At 33.5% G+C, this 17,165-nt stretch overlaps 1 protein-coding gene across 1 annotated transcript in view; it reads left to right on the top strand.

Annotated features, from left to right (window-relative positions):
- Positions 1 to 16,693, top strand: part of LOC102807098 (DNA cross-link repair 1A protein-like) — a 43,360-nt gene extending 26,667 nt beyond the window's left edge. Inside the window, exons 6-11 of the mRNA XM_085504673.1 lie at positions 739 to 882; positions 1,416 to 1,561; positions 7,263 to 7,417; positions 11,344 to 11,482; positions 14,644 to 14,826; positions 16,368 to 16,693. Of these exons, the coding sequence (XP_085360799.1) occupies positions 739 to 882; positions 1,416 to 1,561; positions 7,263 to 7,417; positions 11,344 to 11,482; positions 14,644 to 14,804 (745 nt within the window). The 3' untranslated portion in view covers positions 14,805 to 14,826; positions 16,368 to 16,693. The remainder of the gene's footprint in view (positions 1 to 738; positions 883 to 1,415; positions 1,562 to 7,262; positions 7,418 to 11,343; positions 11,483 to 14,643; positions 14,827 to 16,367) is intronic.
- Positions 16,694 to 17,165: the final 472 nt, after the last annotated feature.

Genomic DNA, 17,165 nt, shown 5'->3' with positions numbered 1-17,165 from the left:
CTAGAAAATATGGGGATTGAGATTATGCAGGTGGTTATGATGTGGCAGATGTCTGCATAGTTTTATCATGCCTGACTAACTAATCTAATCACATGGTACACAAAGTGAGATTTAATAATTACATTCAGGAGAGTTGTTGACAAGTATGCTTTGGCAATGCATTATGGGAAAACAATTCACAACATATAAACAACCTAGATAGTGCATAATGTTGATTTCCAAAATTTGTTTGGACACTATGGCAATATGAGTAATTAAACCATCCTATTAATTGTGAATGAAAGAACTGAATTGCTGTATAGAAAATAAAGTCTACTGTGAATCAAAGTCCAACCTAATGGGAAATGTTTCAAATATTGACTTTGTGTTATGGTCAACTTTAGATTGTTAAACGGAAAATTCTGCGTGAACTTGATGTCTTGAGATGCTGATACCTCAGTCACTAATGACTACAGAAAGGTTTGATATTGTTTGGCAGTTTGATAGAAAATTCTGACCCAGATATTTTGCTACTGTAGTTGCATTTATCATACATGTATCATATTATATAACTCCACAACAACATACATGTAGCTTTATTAAGCGCTCATCAATAATTTATTTTTTTTTGGTAAAAATACACCAAATTATAGCAGTCCAGTTAAATATTCTGGAATAATATAATAAACGTCTCTCATACTATAGTGTCTTTAAGGAAATAAAATGTACTACCGGTAGCTTATGAGTTTGTCGTTTTAGTTGTCCAGGTGCTGTTTTAATACTATTCAAATTACCATGTGGCAAGACGTATTTACATACTGGTGATTTTCGGGCTAACAGTGCCATGGAAAGATACCCTCAGCTTCAGAAGACTCACATTCATGAGCTTTATCTTGATACAACGTAAGTTTTTCTGATTGAACATTTTTTTGTTTCAGTGAAAGTGTTTCATGTGATTGCCGTTGGACCAATAAGATTTGATGGCTTTGAGATATTGGAGAATTCAGATGTTATTGAGTCACATGTTCAAATAGCATTGTAATTTATTCTGCAGAAATTGCTAGGCTATTATAAAAACACCAAAACACTGTCTCTTTAGTAAATCAGATTGCCTTTTGTTTTAACTAATTCAACCATTATTTCCAGGTTTTACAAACTTCTTCATCAGTTGCAACTATCTTTCTTGCTGCAAAATGCATTGTGACACTCCATGAATGGAGGCATATTTCTACCGTTGTGTCTTCTAAAATATACTAGTGCTACTCTGGGTATGTTTTGAGTGTATTCTTCAAGAAATGAAAACAACATGTTTGACTTTTTGACATTTCTTTCTTTTCTTTTTGTATCATTATTACTTGTTGTTTATATTTCATTTTTGATAGAAACACTATAAATATTGTAAAGATGCACTAAAATTATTATTATTATTATTTTAGGTACTGTGATCCTGCATACGACTTTCCACCACAGTCAGATGTTATAAAGTTTGCTGTTTCCACAGCTGTCCAAGCAGTCTTTGATAATCCAAAGACACTCATTGTATGTGGAACATACTCTATTGGAAAGGAAAGAATATTCCTTGGTAAGTTAATCTGATTATTATAATTTTTTTGTAAGTAAATCAACATTAGCCATACCTAAAACCTGTCAGTGAGACTGGCCAGTGTCAAATTCATTAACAGATGCAAACTGGGGGAACTTTTAACATTTAAGATATTTCGGGGGTTGGTTCCTGGCTGATACACAGGTTGCCTTTTGTCAACAAATGTTGTTCTGTTGATCATATTGTGTTGCGTGACAGAATGATTGAAATAAACAAGTTGTTGTTGATTGTTGATGCAGGTTGTTAATGGAATTCTGTCAACTTGCAACTTTGCATGATACACAAATCATCATTTATTGTCAAAAAAAGTTGCATGTTGATCCGCGTTTAGAGGAGTCTGAGAGACAAGTTTCAGTGGCTACAATGTTACCAGTATTGTCAACCTTTTTAAGTTCACAGCTGCCTGTGACCCCATGGTAGCATGACTCAAGATAACATGGATTATTAATATGTGTATCACCTGTGCATAGAGGATATATAATGGGTTACCCATAATATCCTATTTATTAAACAAGTGTAATTTTTTATGAAAATTACAACACAAGTAATTTTATGATATTTTGGTTGATGAATTTTGATATTCTGATTATCACATGTACGGTATGCTTCTATTTCGTCAACAGAAACTATAAAATCAGAATCACTGTTTGTATTATGCAAGTTAAAATTAGTTGGATGTACAAATGTACTTTGTGGCTAGTTTATCGCCTGCTATTAAACAGTCAAATTATTTATTTTTAAGACCCATCAAGTGTATTTATGTTATTTATCAATCAAGTGTACTGGGTAATATGTATTTATGCTGATGTGTTTCAGCAACCTTTTCACTCAATTATGGGCTAGTTCTATCAGCGGTCTTCATACATCTCAACTGTAAATTTGCAAGCAGTACATGTAGTGGTGATACAGTGGAGAAATGAATCCTGTTCATTAGAAACAGCAAAATCTACAACTTCAAGAACAAGAACATTTTGGTGAAGTTCTAAAACTATCGATATAAAGCAAAAATATTTTCTAATCATGTTTCGAAGAATCATAAAAATAAATTAACTGGTCTCTGATTATTTTAAAGCGAGAGGGTCGTCGCCTGCATAGTGCGGGAATTGATTCCCAAGCAACGATTATAACACATGCTAAAAACGCAAAGACTCATGGTTAGACACTTGTTTGTGAACACTATGACACACTATGGCCATCTGACGCATACACAAGTGACAACACCCCCACTTTAAGAGGTGACCAGTTGGTGACATCACAATCTCAATATATATGCAAGACCCAATCAATCAAGTACTGTAGAATACTTTATTTTCGCTTGGAATTTATTTTCGCTATTTTCGCTGAAGGGATGATTTCGTGAAAATAAAATCCAGCGAATATACTTTTTTCCCTATATTTCACATTAAACTCATGAAAAATCAGTGAAAATAAATTCCAAGCAAAACGCCCAAAAAGCCTTTTCAGCGAAAATTAATTCCAGCGAAAATAAAGTATTCCACAGTATATTATTACTGTTACATGGCTGATACTGCTTGGTACATGTGATATATACATACATGCATAATTATATGTACATCAATTTCTCAAATGTTTACTGAAACAATAAATGATGTTATGTATGCTCATATTTTTTAATCCAATCTAATATGGCCAACTTGAGGCTACCCCAGACCATTCGTCCCGGTGTTATCGCTATCGCCACACGAGACTCCAGCTTGTCTCCTATACAATTTTCCTTCCGCCCACTTAATTTAAAATTCATATGACCTTTGCACTGACATCGATAGCCAATCGCATTCGACCGCGGACGTCACTCTAAATAAACAACTGAATAAATTAATATACCATATTTGGAAGATAGCGGGTAAATTCAACGTTGTTGGTGTGTTCCTTCGGGTTCCGAAGTCGCACGAAACGAGTTCATGTTCCGTTATCTTTCGCAAGTAAAACAGGTCGATATGTATTAAACATGGCATTTGTTTTCTTGTTTTAACCCCCTTATTACGCAAGCTTCCGTCGAAGTGGTGTTTTTTTCGACGATTTGTGGCATGTTGCAAAACGAACGAAACATTGCGGCATTCTTAGCGGTGGATAAGGGATCGACTATGTCGTCACATTTATGTCTCGTTTGAAAGAGAATAAACAACCGCTCAGAAAAATATGTTGCTAACATTTAAGTGCGGTGTCGTGAAATCGCCTGCCCGACGTCCAAATTTCAAAAGGATGTTCGATTTGCAATGACGACCGTTCATATACATTTTTATATATTTTTTTATTAGACGCATAAAATCCTTAGGAAAGGATAAAAAGGGTCTTACAGAAAGAAATTAAATATGTACTAGGCGACGTTACTAATTACTACTAGGGTCGGTGTTTGCATTAAGAATTATAGAACAAAAGATCAGCAAAGCGGTGCTTTTGTCGGCGATTTTGTCAAAGGGAATATTGATAAAATGTTGCAAAACAGAATCGCGAGTTGGGTGAAAAATTGCGCCGGCGGCATTCTCAGCGATGGCGACACCCGAGAAACACCGTGTCACGGTGCATTCGTGCATCAGTACACCGAAGAAATACATACATATTGTTGCGGACGACTATTGTAGACTGTGACAGTGTGTTCGTGTAGTCTTCGAGTTTGTGGACAGTTAAAGTCGTGTGTGAATTTATTCAAGCCAGGAAAAGCAGGAGGGATAACTTATGGAAATCGTCTTTCCAATTTGATCCAGTGCGACGTTGTGAAAGGAGCGACTCTGTCGTCTCATCTATGTCTAGTTTGTAAGAGAAAGATTGATAGCGCAGAAAAATCCGCCAATAATGTAAAACAGTGGCGTGAAATTGTCAGTCATTCTAATATCTCCCAACCTGTGAACGAAAGGATTAAGCGTGCTGCCTTGAAATCGCCTGCCAAAACTAAAATGGCGCGTGTCACGTGACTTTGTTTACTAAAGATAGCGTGGGCGTTTGATTGACACTCAACTCATTAGTATTCCACCAATCACAGCTACATCTACTTTCTGGATGTGCGCAGTCAAATTGTATAGGAGACAAGCTGGAGTCTCGTGTGGCGATAGCGATAACACCGGGACGAATGGTCTGGGGTAACTTGAGGCCATTTCTGATGAATTATTTTCTGACATCCTTGTATGTCTCTATAAGTATATCATAAAGATGACTGCCAATTTTTTGTAGGATTCATGATAAGATAATAAATTGGCAGGAATTCGTTTTTCTCGTCCATATAACAGTTTCGCTGGCATTCGTTGACCCGTTATGTCAAAATCAGCACACGGATACAGCACCATGAAATTCAATTGACTGTAAAACAGTGCACTCTAGTCTGCCTCACATATCTTGTGTAATAAAAGGCACCCTCGTACATTTGTAGCACCCATCACCTATCTAGTGTGATAGGGTTCCCCCGTGAGCACCTGTCATGTATCTACATGTATCTTCCAGATGCCCCTTATAGCACCCCTTGATCGCATATCTAGTGTAATATAGCCCCCACCCCTTGTAGCACCCCTCACATATAGTATCATATAAGCCCCTCTTCTGAGTTGAACAGACTTTTAGCCAAACTGAAGTCACTCTCATGAAATTAAGATCCATTACCATGAGTAATACAAATAAAGCATTCAGTCAAATTAAGTTATTTTTAAGCATGTACAAATACAAAAAAAATGTAAATTTACCTTTTGGTGAGCCCTGTATAATGTGATGAGTTGTCTAGTTTCATCAATCAAGCTGCATTCATGAATTTTAGAAGTATACCTTACAAAAAAACAATTATCTCTGACTTTCCCTGCTTTTTATAATTTTTTTGAGATTTAACTTTCCATTCAGGGACCATATTGTAAAATGTTATTAATTGTTGGGTTTCAATTTTCACTTTTCGTTTAATCTCCATTAAATATAATTATGCAATGCTATCAAAGAATTGATTGAATCAATCAGTGTAAGCAACAGAGTGTGTAATATAATACCATCTTTGTTACTGAGAAGAAACTTCCGTTTGTTTGAGCCCTTTATCATGAAGATACATGTTTTAATAGAATTTAATTATTTCATTCAAACCGTCTGTTTAGTGTCACTCAAGGTAGAACTGCTACGTTTCATTTTCTTAATTTTTACATGTGTGACATTTCATGATGATGAACAGAAAATGAAAATACGGGGTCACCATAAATTGATGTACAAAATGGAGTGAAAATAACATGTTTGTTTCAGGCATTGTTTTCTATGACAAGGATTTTATGAGGTTATCACTTGATATCACTAGTTCGTAGAGCTCATGAATACAAGTGACGTCATGGGCTAGTCCACAAACCGAAGGGAAATCATGATTTTACAGAATTACTTTGATGTTGTTGTCATTAATATTCATCACATGTTACTCTCCGTTTGAATGTTAAAGTCACTTCGCAAAATAAACTGCAGTTTGTTTCCCCCCTATATTTTTTTTTCTGAAAATTTGAGCAAGACCTGTAGCCGATTGAAAACAGTGCCCATTCATTCCAAAATTAACAAAGAAATTATAGAGAACTACATAAAAATGTTGAATCAACAATTCGGCGGGAAAAATTATGATATTCAATTAATTAACACATCCTTCCTTCACAGACAGCCAATAAGAATATGGTATACAACATTGTCAACAGGCGTTGTGTTAGGGTAGTTTGCTACCATTAATGCATGAAAAAAATTTATCACAGTAAATCATTCAAAAATTGTTGTGTAATGATTTACATACATGCACTTCATTGATAGTTAAAGTTTTTACGGAGAAAGAAGGATGCTTTTCCAAGAAAATGAATATGCAAAATAATCTAAAAGCAGCCAATTTGGAACATTTTCCTTTTTAGTCCCCGTTCGGACGCAGTCCGAAAATGGGGACTTATGTTTTGGCCTTCGTGTGTGCGTGCGTGCGTCCATCCCTGTATCTTAGAAATGCCTGGACCAATCACAATCAAACTTCACACATACATCATACATGATAGTATACATAAGCACGTCAATTTGTTTCACGATCTGATTCAAGATGGCCGAATGGCAGCCATTTTTGTGCTAAAAATCATCAAAAACAAGCATTTCTCAGCTGTTAACAGATGGATTTTGTTCAAACTTGGTATATACATTCGACATTATAGGACCTTGCTGCACATTATTTTGTTTTTTTAGATAAGATTCAAAATGGCCGACTGGCAGCTATTTTGTTTTAATGAATGTGGTTCTCGTGCCATATCTCTGACTTGCTTTCACTGATTATGTTCAAATTTTAAATATTCATTATACATCATGGCCATTTTTGTGCTAAAAAATCATCAAATATCAAGCATTTATGGATGGATTTCGTTCAAACTTGGTACATATGTTAGACATTACAGGTTCCTGATGCACATCATTTATTTTTCAGATCGGATTCAAAATGGCTGTCTGGTGGCCATTTTGTTTTAATGATTGGGCTTCTAGAGCCATATCTCTTAAATGCTTTCACTGATTATATTCAAATTTTATATATTCGTTATACATCATGTTATATATATACATGTATTCAAAATGGCTGATTCTGAATGCTGTTCCAAAGCAATATCTCTCAATATGGACAAGTACTTTTTTGACGATCATGCATGGCTTGTTTTTTATGGTAGTATACTAATGAATATATATATGTTTGTTGTAGCTATAGCTGACGCCTTAGACTGTAAAATATGTGTGACCAGAGATAAGCAGTCTATTTTAATGTGTCTAGAAGATAAGCACATTGAATCATTGATGACATTAGACTGGAATAGTACCAAGCTGCATGTAATACCCATGGCACAGATCACTCACAAGGTGAGTTAAAATTGGTTAGTTTGTTTTCACATTAAGTGGTGGTCGTTTTTTGTTAGAAATCATGCATATTAATTATCTAATATGTATAATAATTAGTAAGTTTTTAGCTCTTTCACTATTTGATGACATTTATTTTACATTTCTGTATTTCTACATCGTGGATTGCACAGATAATTATTTTGTTGAAATTTATTCTCAATAATTTACAAATGGTTCACCAGGCAACAGGGCAGGTAACCTTAAAACGAGAAGATTGTCACCTGCGCACACGCGGGAAATGAGTCCCAAGCGATAATAACAACACACGCTAAAAATGCAAAGGCTCATGGGTAGACGCTTGTTTGTAAGCAATGAAACGCCCGCTCTGCTAACAATTTACCAGCCCTGTTTATGTTTTCAATATTTTCACTACATTTCATTCAGTGTCACTGCAGTGACTTTTATTCAAGTCAGAAAAATCTGATTTGTAATCTGAGTGAGTATCTACATCAGCCAATCCAGTCTGCTTATTGATTGTATCATTGGTAATCATCCATCTGAATTCAGTTTTCTACTATGGGACAATTTTACGTATTCTTTTGGTTATATCATACACCCTATTCGCCTTTTTCAAGTCACATTTTACATTTTGCTTTTTTGCTGGAGGCTCGATTCCTAAAAATCAACAGTGTAAAAACACAGAACAGAATGATATTCTGAAAAGGTTGGGTCAACTGAAACCCTCGCATATTGTGAGCGCTCGAATCACGCATAGTGTGAGAGTTCAGTGAAATCATGCATTGTTCATGGATTGCATGATTAATTGATTCATTTTTTTTTTTCTCCAAAAATCTACCCAACCACAAGGCTAGTAACTTGAGATTTTCACCAGCCCAACTGAATAGTTACCCGTGCCGGACGGGCAGTAATTTCAAATACTGATTTTAACCTTCTCTGTTGCAGGTATATAATATCTCAATAAATACTGCTTTGTTCTTGTTTACACAAATTCAATTCAATTTAATGATCTTAATGACTAATATGTTGATTTTATTCATTGACATTATTTGAACTATTCAGCTATTAAGTTATGATTCAGCTTGCGCAAATCTATATTTAGTTCCAGAAAGCTTTTTCAAAATTCTTTTTTCTTTTTCTTCTTTCTTTTTCACTTTCTTGCACACTTTCTATCAATGCACATGTGCTAAGAAGTCTCCTCATTTGTTAACGTAATCATTACCCAGAACGCATTTTGCATATTGGCTGGCAATGACACCAGTTTTTGACTCCCGTGTGCGAAGCACAAAAAGGGAGTCTTTGCAGTTAGTTTGTCTGTATGTGTGTATGTGTGTGTGTGTGTGTGTGTGTGTGTGTGTGTGTGTGTGTATGTGTGTCCATCTGTTCCACTGATATCTCAAGAACCAGACATCAGTTTTTGATGAAACTTGGTGCATAGATGCTCTGGACCAATGCGCAGATTTGATTAGGTTTTGGTAAAAATCCATGCATATTAATTACCTAATTTGCATGATAATTAGCTGATTTTTGGCTGTTTCATGACTGTTCCACTGATATCTAAAGAACCACTCATTGGATTTTGATGAAACTTGGCACACAGATGCTCCAAACTAATGCGCAGATTTGATTATTTTTGGGTAAAAATCTGTGCAATATTAATTACCTAATTTGCATAATGATTAATCAATTTTCGGCTTTTCCACTGATTTCTCAAGTACTAATCATCACATTTCAATAAAACTTGGTACATAGATGTCATAGGACACTGCACAAACCTGAAAGTTTTTAGGGTAATATCAGTAGATATTAATTACCTAATTAGCATAATTAATTAATTTTCAGCTTTTGATATTTCAAGTAGTAATTGTCACATTTCAATGAAACTTGGTACATAGATGTCATAGGACACTGCACAGACCTGATAGTTTTTAGGGTAATATGATTACATATTAATTACCTAATTAGCATATTTAATTATATTTCAGCTTTTGATATTTCAAGTAGTAATCATCACATTTCAATGAAATTTGGTACATAGATGTCATAGGACACTGCACAGACCTGATAGATTTTTGGGTAATATCAGTAGATATTAATTACCTAATTAGCATAATTAATTAATTTTCAGCTTTTGATATTTCAAGTAGTAATCATCACATTTCAATGAAACTTGGTACATAGATGTCATAGGACACTGCACAGACCTGATAGTTTTTAAGGTAATATGAGTACATATTAATTACTTAATTTGCATAATTAATTAATTTTCAGCTTTTGATATTTCAAGTAGTAATCATCACATTTCAATGACACTTGGTACATAGATGTCATAGGACACTGCACAGACCTGATAGTTTTTAAGGTAATACGAGTATATTAATTACCTAATTTGCATAATTAATTAATTTTCAGCTTCTGATATTTCAAGTAGTAATCATCACATTTCAATGAAATTTGGTACATAGACATCATAGGACACTGCACAGACCTGATAGTTTTAGGCTAATATCAGTATATATTAATTAGCTAATTTGCATAATTAATTAATTTTCAGCTTTTGATATTTCAAGTAGTAATCATCACATTTCAATGACACTTGGTACATAGATGTCATAGGACACTGCACAAACCTGATAGTTTTTAGGGTAATATGAGTACATATTAATTATCTAATTTGCATAATTAATTAATTTTCAGCTTTTGATATATCAAGTAGTAATCATCATATTTCAATGAGACTTGCTACATAGATCTTCTAGGATTATGCAGAGACCTGATTAGTTTTAATTGGATATTAATTACCTAATTTGCATAATGTTCCACTGATATATAAAGAACCACAAATTGGATTTTAATGAAACTTTTAAAGAGAACTATGCAGAAACCCAATTAGTTTTTGGTAAATATTTATGCTTATTAATCTCCTAGTTAACATAATTAATTAACACTGATATCTCAATTACTGATCATCACATTTGAATAAAATTTGGTACATAAATGCTCTAGGACAATAGACAGGCCTGATTAATTTTGGGTTAAAATTTGTTCATATTAATTCTCTAATTAGCATAATAATTCATAATTTTTTTGTTCTGTTCTGTTCATATTAGTTACCTGATGTACATAATTAGTTTTCAGCTTTTCTATCAATATCTCATGTACAAGTAATTTTGAATTAATTTTTAATGTGTCTTCAATACTCTCAGCACACGGGAGTTCTTTCTAAGCTTTCTTTGATTTATACTTGTGCACAATGTGTTCAAAAAACCGGCTGGGTGTCATTTGGTAAACCAACCAGTTAATGTTGTCAATGCTATATTTATTGTCTTATTCTCGGGGGCGAACATCCGTCATTTTCATCCCATGGCAACAATCACGGTGAAAACAAAGGCCGAAAACTCTCAGAAAACGGTACTTTGGGATGTTTGTTGAGACTACCCTGAACAGTGAGCAAGATTACGCATATAAATTTGATTGTTCAGGAGCATTCCTCAGCAGCGCGCGCAGAGCCAATAGAAATACATGGTACAATGGTGCACTCCTTAGCAACGTGGAACGTCTTGTGATGTAGCTCCGCCCTGAGGATACCCCAAAGCATTATTACATGTATATCAGTTAGTATTTAAAAATACTTTGTTGAAAGGCCAAAGTAATAATGATTCTCACAGCGATGTGAGGCATTCATCATTAGGGCTGACCTGATTGGTTGACAATGTACAGTACTGACAGTGTCAAGTGACAGCTTTAGTCTTAACACAGTAACGATTCTGTCATGTTTGACAAGACTATTAAAGTTATTTTACTCTAACCACAAATATATAATGCAACATTTTAGTTGTGAAATTGAAAGTGATTACACATTTTTATGTATTTATCCCATATTTTCAGATTCAAATAAATAGCTGATATTGTTGATTTCTTCCTTCTAGAAATTACTTGCCTATCTTGACAAACACAAAAATAAGTACGACAAAGTCCTTGCATTCAAACCAACTGGTTGGACACATAGCGAAGGCACAAACTTGTCAAAAATCAAACCTTCTAAAAAAGGACCAGTCTCAATATACGGTAAGCCACTAGTATGTTCATTATTTTTTGGAGAGTGTATAACATTTTCTTCACCCTTATCTGGTCAAGTCAATGTAAAAAAAAGTACATGGGGCTGGCAAAAAAGTGTGTTTATGATTGATCTGTGTGTCAGCAAAATCATGGCACATTGTATCTTATCAATATAAGTGCACCCTCTATGGGCAAGTCCATAAAAGTGCACCTTCTATGGCAAAAATGAAATCAGGAAATAAGTTTCTTTAAAAAACGTTGACCAGAAAAACATTATTATGATAATGTTTCCTGTTTGTTCTCATTCAAATGAAGTTGTAAAACATAAATCACAGACTACAAACCACAAATGTTTTCTCTTGTTTCATAATTTTCTGTTAGCATCATCTTCATCATTTGGATCAGATTGATCTCAAATGGCAGGTTTTTTGTTGAAAAAATTAAACTTAAATTTGTTATCAATTTCATATTATAATATTTTATATTCCTGAATTATCTTCAGCACAAGACATCTGATTTGCAAACTTTTAAGAATCCAACAAAAGACATGTGACTACACTATGATGTCTAAACCTACCATAATCCTTCCATTAGTTATATCAATAAATAATTTAGGGCTTAATTGTGTGATGAAGTGTAGATAAAAGACTAAAATGATATTTTTTGAGTGGTTGAATTATTGAGTCTGTTTTTTTCAGTGTATCATTGTTGAAGAATGAAAGTTATTAGTGTAGAAAGTCTGGAAACAGAAATGGCTTGAAAGTGTTAGTAAATGTCAATGTTTTAAATTACTGCCTGCTTGTCCACCTAAGACGGATAACTTTTGAGTAAGGCTGGTGAAAGTTAAAACAAACATGACTGGTGGTCTAGTAAAAAAAATTTTTATGGTCTGCTTTATTTAAAACTCTGCAGCTGTAATTTTACTACAAAACATTATCTCTTCTGGTAGTAAAACAAAAAACGCAACAATTGAAAATGGGAAAGTTGAATATTATTGGTTGACATGTCATCAGAGTATTGAGTTGCTGTTAGGGATTGAGACCCTGGCAAAGGAGAGGGAGAAAAGAGACATACTAGGAAGAAAATAAGTTGTACAAATTGACAACAAAATCATCTGAAGCATAACTCAGCTTAGTATTGTTGCCACAGCACGATGTTACTACAGAAAAGATTCAAATTTGCAAATGTTTCTGTGGACAAAATAAAATGCTCATGTGCAACTCATGCAAAGCACTGATGTCAGACTGAACGATTTTAGGATCAGTTACATCACATGCATAAAAACAATTGGTTTTGCTATGTGTAGCTGTGCTTTAAATCCGCCCCTGAATTAAAATCAGACTTCTCAGATGAAGATGAAAGTGAAAACTAAAGAGACATTTAACTTTAAACCAGACTGATGAATTTGAAAGTTACCTGCTGTGATATTTGATATGCAATTATAAGAAATTTTAAACATGGCTGCATGTACTCTCATTTCTTGTTAATAAAAAATATATACAATGGATTGATAGCATCTGATAATCTCCTGCACAAAAAATAGTTTTCACCTAAATCAGGTGATCTAACTAATATTACATATGATATTAAATAAAACACTCGGCAGTTTTGAGGTGAAAGTTTTATATTACATGTACTTCAATCTGTAAATGTCAAGAATCTCAGGACTCAATCAGTTTGTTATTTAGGTGGTTGAAAGCATACATTCATTCATTATAAAGGTTATTCAGTGTATTATCTAATCGTCTATAAATAATGGAAATGGATTATATTACAAATACGCATGTGACTGAAATACGCACGTGTCTTCAGAGACCTTTGTTCATTATTAGTACCCTTTCGAAATGATGACATGTAATTTGGGATTTGTCTGTCAGCCCAAAGTTGTGTTTCATAACCCTCTGAACTGAATTCATTCATTTTTTGCATGTACCAAGTACTTTATGTGGTACATATACACACACAATGGTTTAGTGATTGAATCCAGCCATGTTACAGCAAGTCTCAGAAGTATTGTGGCAGCCAATTTACAAACTTGCTAGTGAATTGGCTAACTGCTTGGGTTTTGACTAAACAATTGGCTTTGGAATCTCACTGGCGCCGTCTCGTGGTCGTGTCCACCCTGTACGAGTCTATATTGCTTTAGGAAACAGTTTTTACATAGCCTGGAATTGCTTTATTGCATAAGGTGTTATAATGTATAAGTAGTTTCCTTGATCAGTCTGAGAATGGCCACAGTCAACTAGCGTATTAAGTGGTAATATTATGAATGCGATTAAACCCACCAATATTTACTATTGTAGAATACTTTATTTTCACTTGGAATTAATTTTTCGCTATTTTCACTGAAGGAATGATTCAGTGAAAATATAATCAGCGGATATACTTTTTTTATATATATTTTACATTCAACTTTTCAAAAATCAGTGAAAATAAATTCCATACAAAACACCCAAAAAGTCGAAAATAAATTCCAGCTAAAATAAAATATTTAACAGTATATGGGGAAGCCATCTTGAACACTGTTTGGTAATGACAAATAGTTTTAAAATCAGATCAAAGAAACCCACTGGCAGCCATTTCCTTTTTTGGCCATACTACTTCATATCTTTTTTACACATGTACTGTTTTCATTGATATTTAGTACATGTGTCTTTAATGGATACATGTCCATTTTAATTCATTTTGTGATTTGATTAAATATGGCTGCCTGTCTTGTAAGGATATATGTACATGATGAATCATTTTATGGTTGAATAAAAAAATGGTCTACTGCTGGTCTTTTTTGTTGACCATATTAGTACATGTATATCTCTGAGACCCATGTACAGTCCCATATTTTTTGTCACACACATCATTATACATGTCTTTGCTTTTTTTTCTAGTAATATCTTCTAAAGGTTGTAATAAGTGTCAAAAACTTGAGCCATTCTGGTTGCAAATGAATTCATGATTGTCAAGATTTGATTGCATATATTATGCATTTAGCAATACATGTCAATAGCAATTCAATTTGTGATCAGAAAAAGATAACAGACTTGCATCCATCTTACTTTTTGGCAAAAATCATTTTTCTTAGGCATGAATACCATTCTCCTAATTGCAACAGGGACTGTGTCATTAACAATGACTTGTTGCATCTGTTTTTATTTCTGATTCATCTATCACAGGTGTTCCATACAGTGAGCACAGCAGTTTTCGAGAACTAGAACGTTTCGTCAAGTTCCTCAGACCAGACAGAATCCTGCCTACTGTGAACAATGGAACTACACGAAGTCGACAGAAAATGGAAGACGTCTTTGCCAAATGGATGAAGATATCCCCCTCTTGATTAACAGTAGAATTTGTCAGCGGTGAGAAATCTTAGTCGATTTCAGTTTCATAGCTTTTATTTTGAGCAAACCCATTCCTTTAGTCTGTGTCTGTTTTTTGCTACTCCTCTTGTCTGTTATATATTTTTTGATCTGCAGTTAACACGGAGAACTTAAACATTTTTTGGCCTTATCAGTAAAAATATCAATATTACTTCTTGCAATACCACACATTATCCCAGGTTTTAGCTGCAATAACCTCCAGTCTGGAATTCTCATATCACATGTATAAAAATGGTACCATTAACCAGTTTTGTTTTCTCTATATACTATTTGAAGAAGTTTAGCATGCGTATCACCACATTTAGTGTGAAACTTCAATACTGTGAATGATATGCACCATAATTATGTGATAAATATAGATAGATTTAATTCAGGTTTTCATAAAATTTGGCCATCAGGCAGCCGTTTTTGTTTTCCAAATATAAGTGCCATCAACTGTTTCTTGAACAGCTGAAGACTGTCATGTCCTATTTCATTAAAAAAAATAATAGTTTTAACATAACACATGGTAGGTTACTGATGCATGTCAGTTTGTGTCAAGATCAAATTCATTGTGGCCAATATTTAAACTTTGAGCACCCATGTATTCAATTATACTTTGCAACCCTTATTTCTTTGTCTTAATCCCTAAAGTCTGTCTAGGTCATTGAAATCTAGTATGTAATGTGTGCCCTTTAGTTGTATCTATAGCAGGTATAATGTGAAAAAAAGAAATATGCTGGAAATATGGAAATTCCTGCAGGGATTATATTTAACCATTTTAATGTTTAAGGAATGTTTGTTAAATGTTAAATATCCTGTTTTTTGTTAGTGAAGCAATATAGTTACAACTAATTTATTATACTGATTGCAATAAAATATCACTAAATAATTAGTGTTTCACAGCATAACAAGTGTTAATATATGTTCTGTCTGTCATTGTTTATATAAAGTATACTTACTATGCTAATTAATATATAACAAAATTCCTAATTAATTAATTACTCAGTTGAGGCTGTAGACTACCAAGTAAGTAGACATTAGGTTTTAGAAAAAACTTAGGAAAATGAAGTAATGATGTCCCTATTTGACTAAGAGAGAGCAATCTGGCCCAATCAAAATCATATTTTTACCTCAAAAAGTGTACAACTACAACTACTCAAAAATGCTAAACCATTTGACTTGATTTTTTAATGTGTAGATGGGATATTATTTATATTATTTATAAAAAGTTGATCTGCTAAATATTATGCAAATTAACTGATGAAAAATGACTTTCTGAGTTTGCTTTATTTACTCAGTTTGTGTAGATGGCTTGTGTTGATCTTAATATTAGGTTATTTCATTGTATTTTATTGTATATTTTGATATAAAATTGTGGTATATGTTTATAATAGTTTATAACTATTTTATAACATTGACTTTAGAGCATAAAGTGAAAATTCTTTATTTCTGATAATGTTTTCCACTTTTATAAGGTCAACTTAGGTAATAATGTCCATGCTCTTTTGTCATATGTTGTATCCCATTTTTCATGTTAGGTGCATTCAAAATAGAAATTGCTGAAATACTGATGAGCCATTGAGATACACCAACAAGAATGATGCCATTTATATGTAACCTTCGACAACTTGGCTAGATTTGTTAAAAACATTTGCAATGTTATTATAATACTGTATTCAGTGTGTTTTATACTTTTATGTTTACTACAAGTAATATTAAATACTATATTTAGGAGGATAACCATTGTAGTATTATGAAATGTATGGTATCCATTTTGTTTGACTGGAATTACACTTACTTGTACATGTACATGTTTGTCAACAAACTGTCAATAGGGAATCAAACAAAACACTGTTAAAGGACAGTGAATTTGAATTATATTCTGAATGATTGTGATAATAGTATATTTATCTGTTGTATTTTGTGTGGATGGCAACATATTGGCAAGTTTTCACCAATACTTAGAACATGTAACTGATTAGACTGGCTACAGTCGGGAAGATTATATTTGTCCTGTCAAGTATATTAAAGAAATATTTCCTCACCGCGAAATCCCCACTCACCGCGAAATTTCACAGCGAGAGAGAGACATATTTTTTTTTAATTAAAAATTAGACACATGTTTGAAAAAATCGCCCCGACTGTGGCCAGTCTAGTAACTGATACTACTGAGCATTTGAGTTTTAATTGGTAATTAATGAAATGATTACAATGGTGGAGTTCTATGATGCCACTCCAATTACAATTGCTGCTGCCTTTGTTTAAATTCGTCATATAACAAAAATACTGCTGTGTAGTAGTTAATACAATGGGAGATACCTTCATTGAAGCAACAA

This window comes from Saccoglossus kowalevskii, chromosome 10, assembly GCF_978046115.1.
Source record: "Saccoglossus kowalevskii chromosome 10, keSacKowa6.1, whole genome shotgun sequence".
Lineage (NCBI taxonomy): Eukaryota > Metazoa > Hemichordata > Enteropneusta > Harrimaniidae > Saccoglossus > Saccoglossus kowalevskii.
The sequence above is the reverse complement of the archived record's forward strand: the minus strand, read 5'-3'. Positions and strand labels throughout refer to the sequence as shown.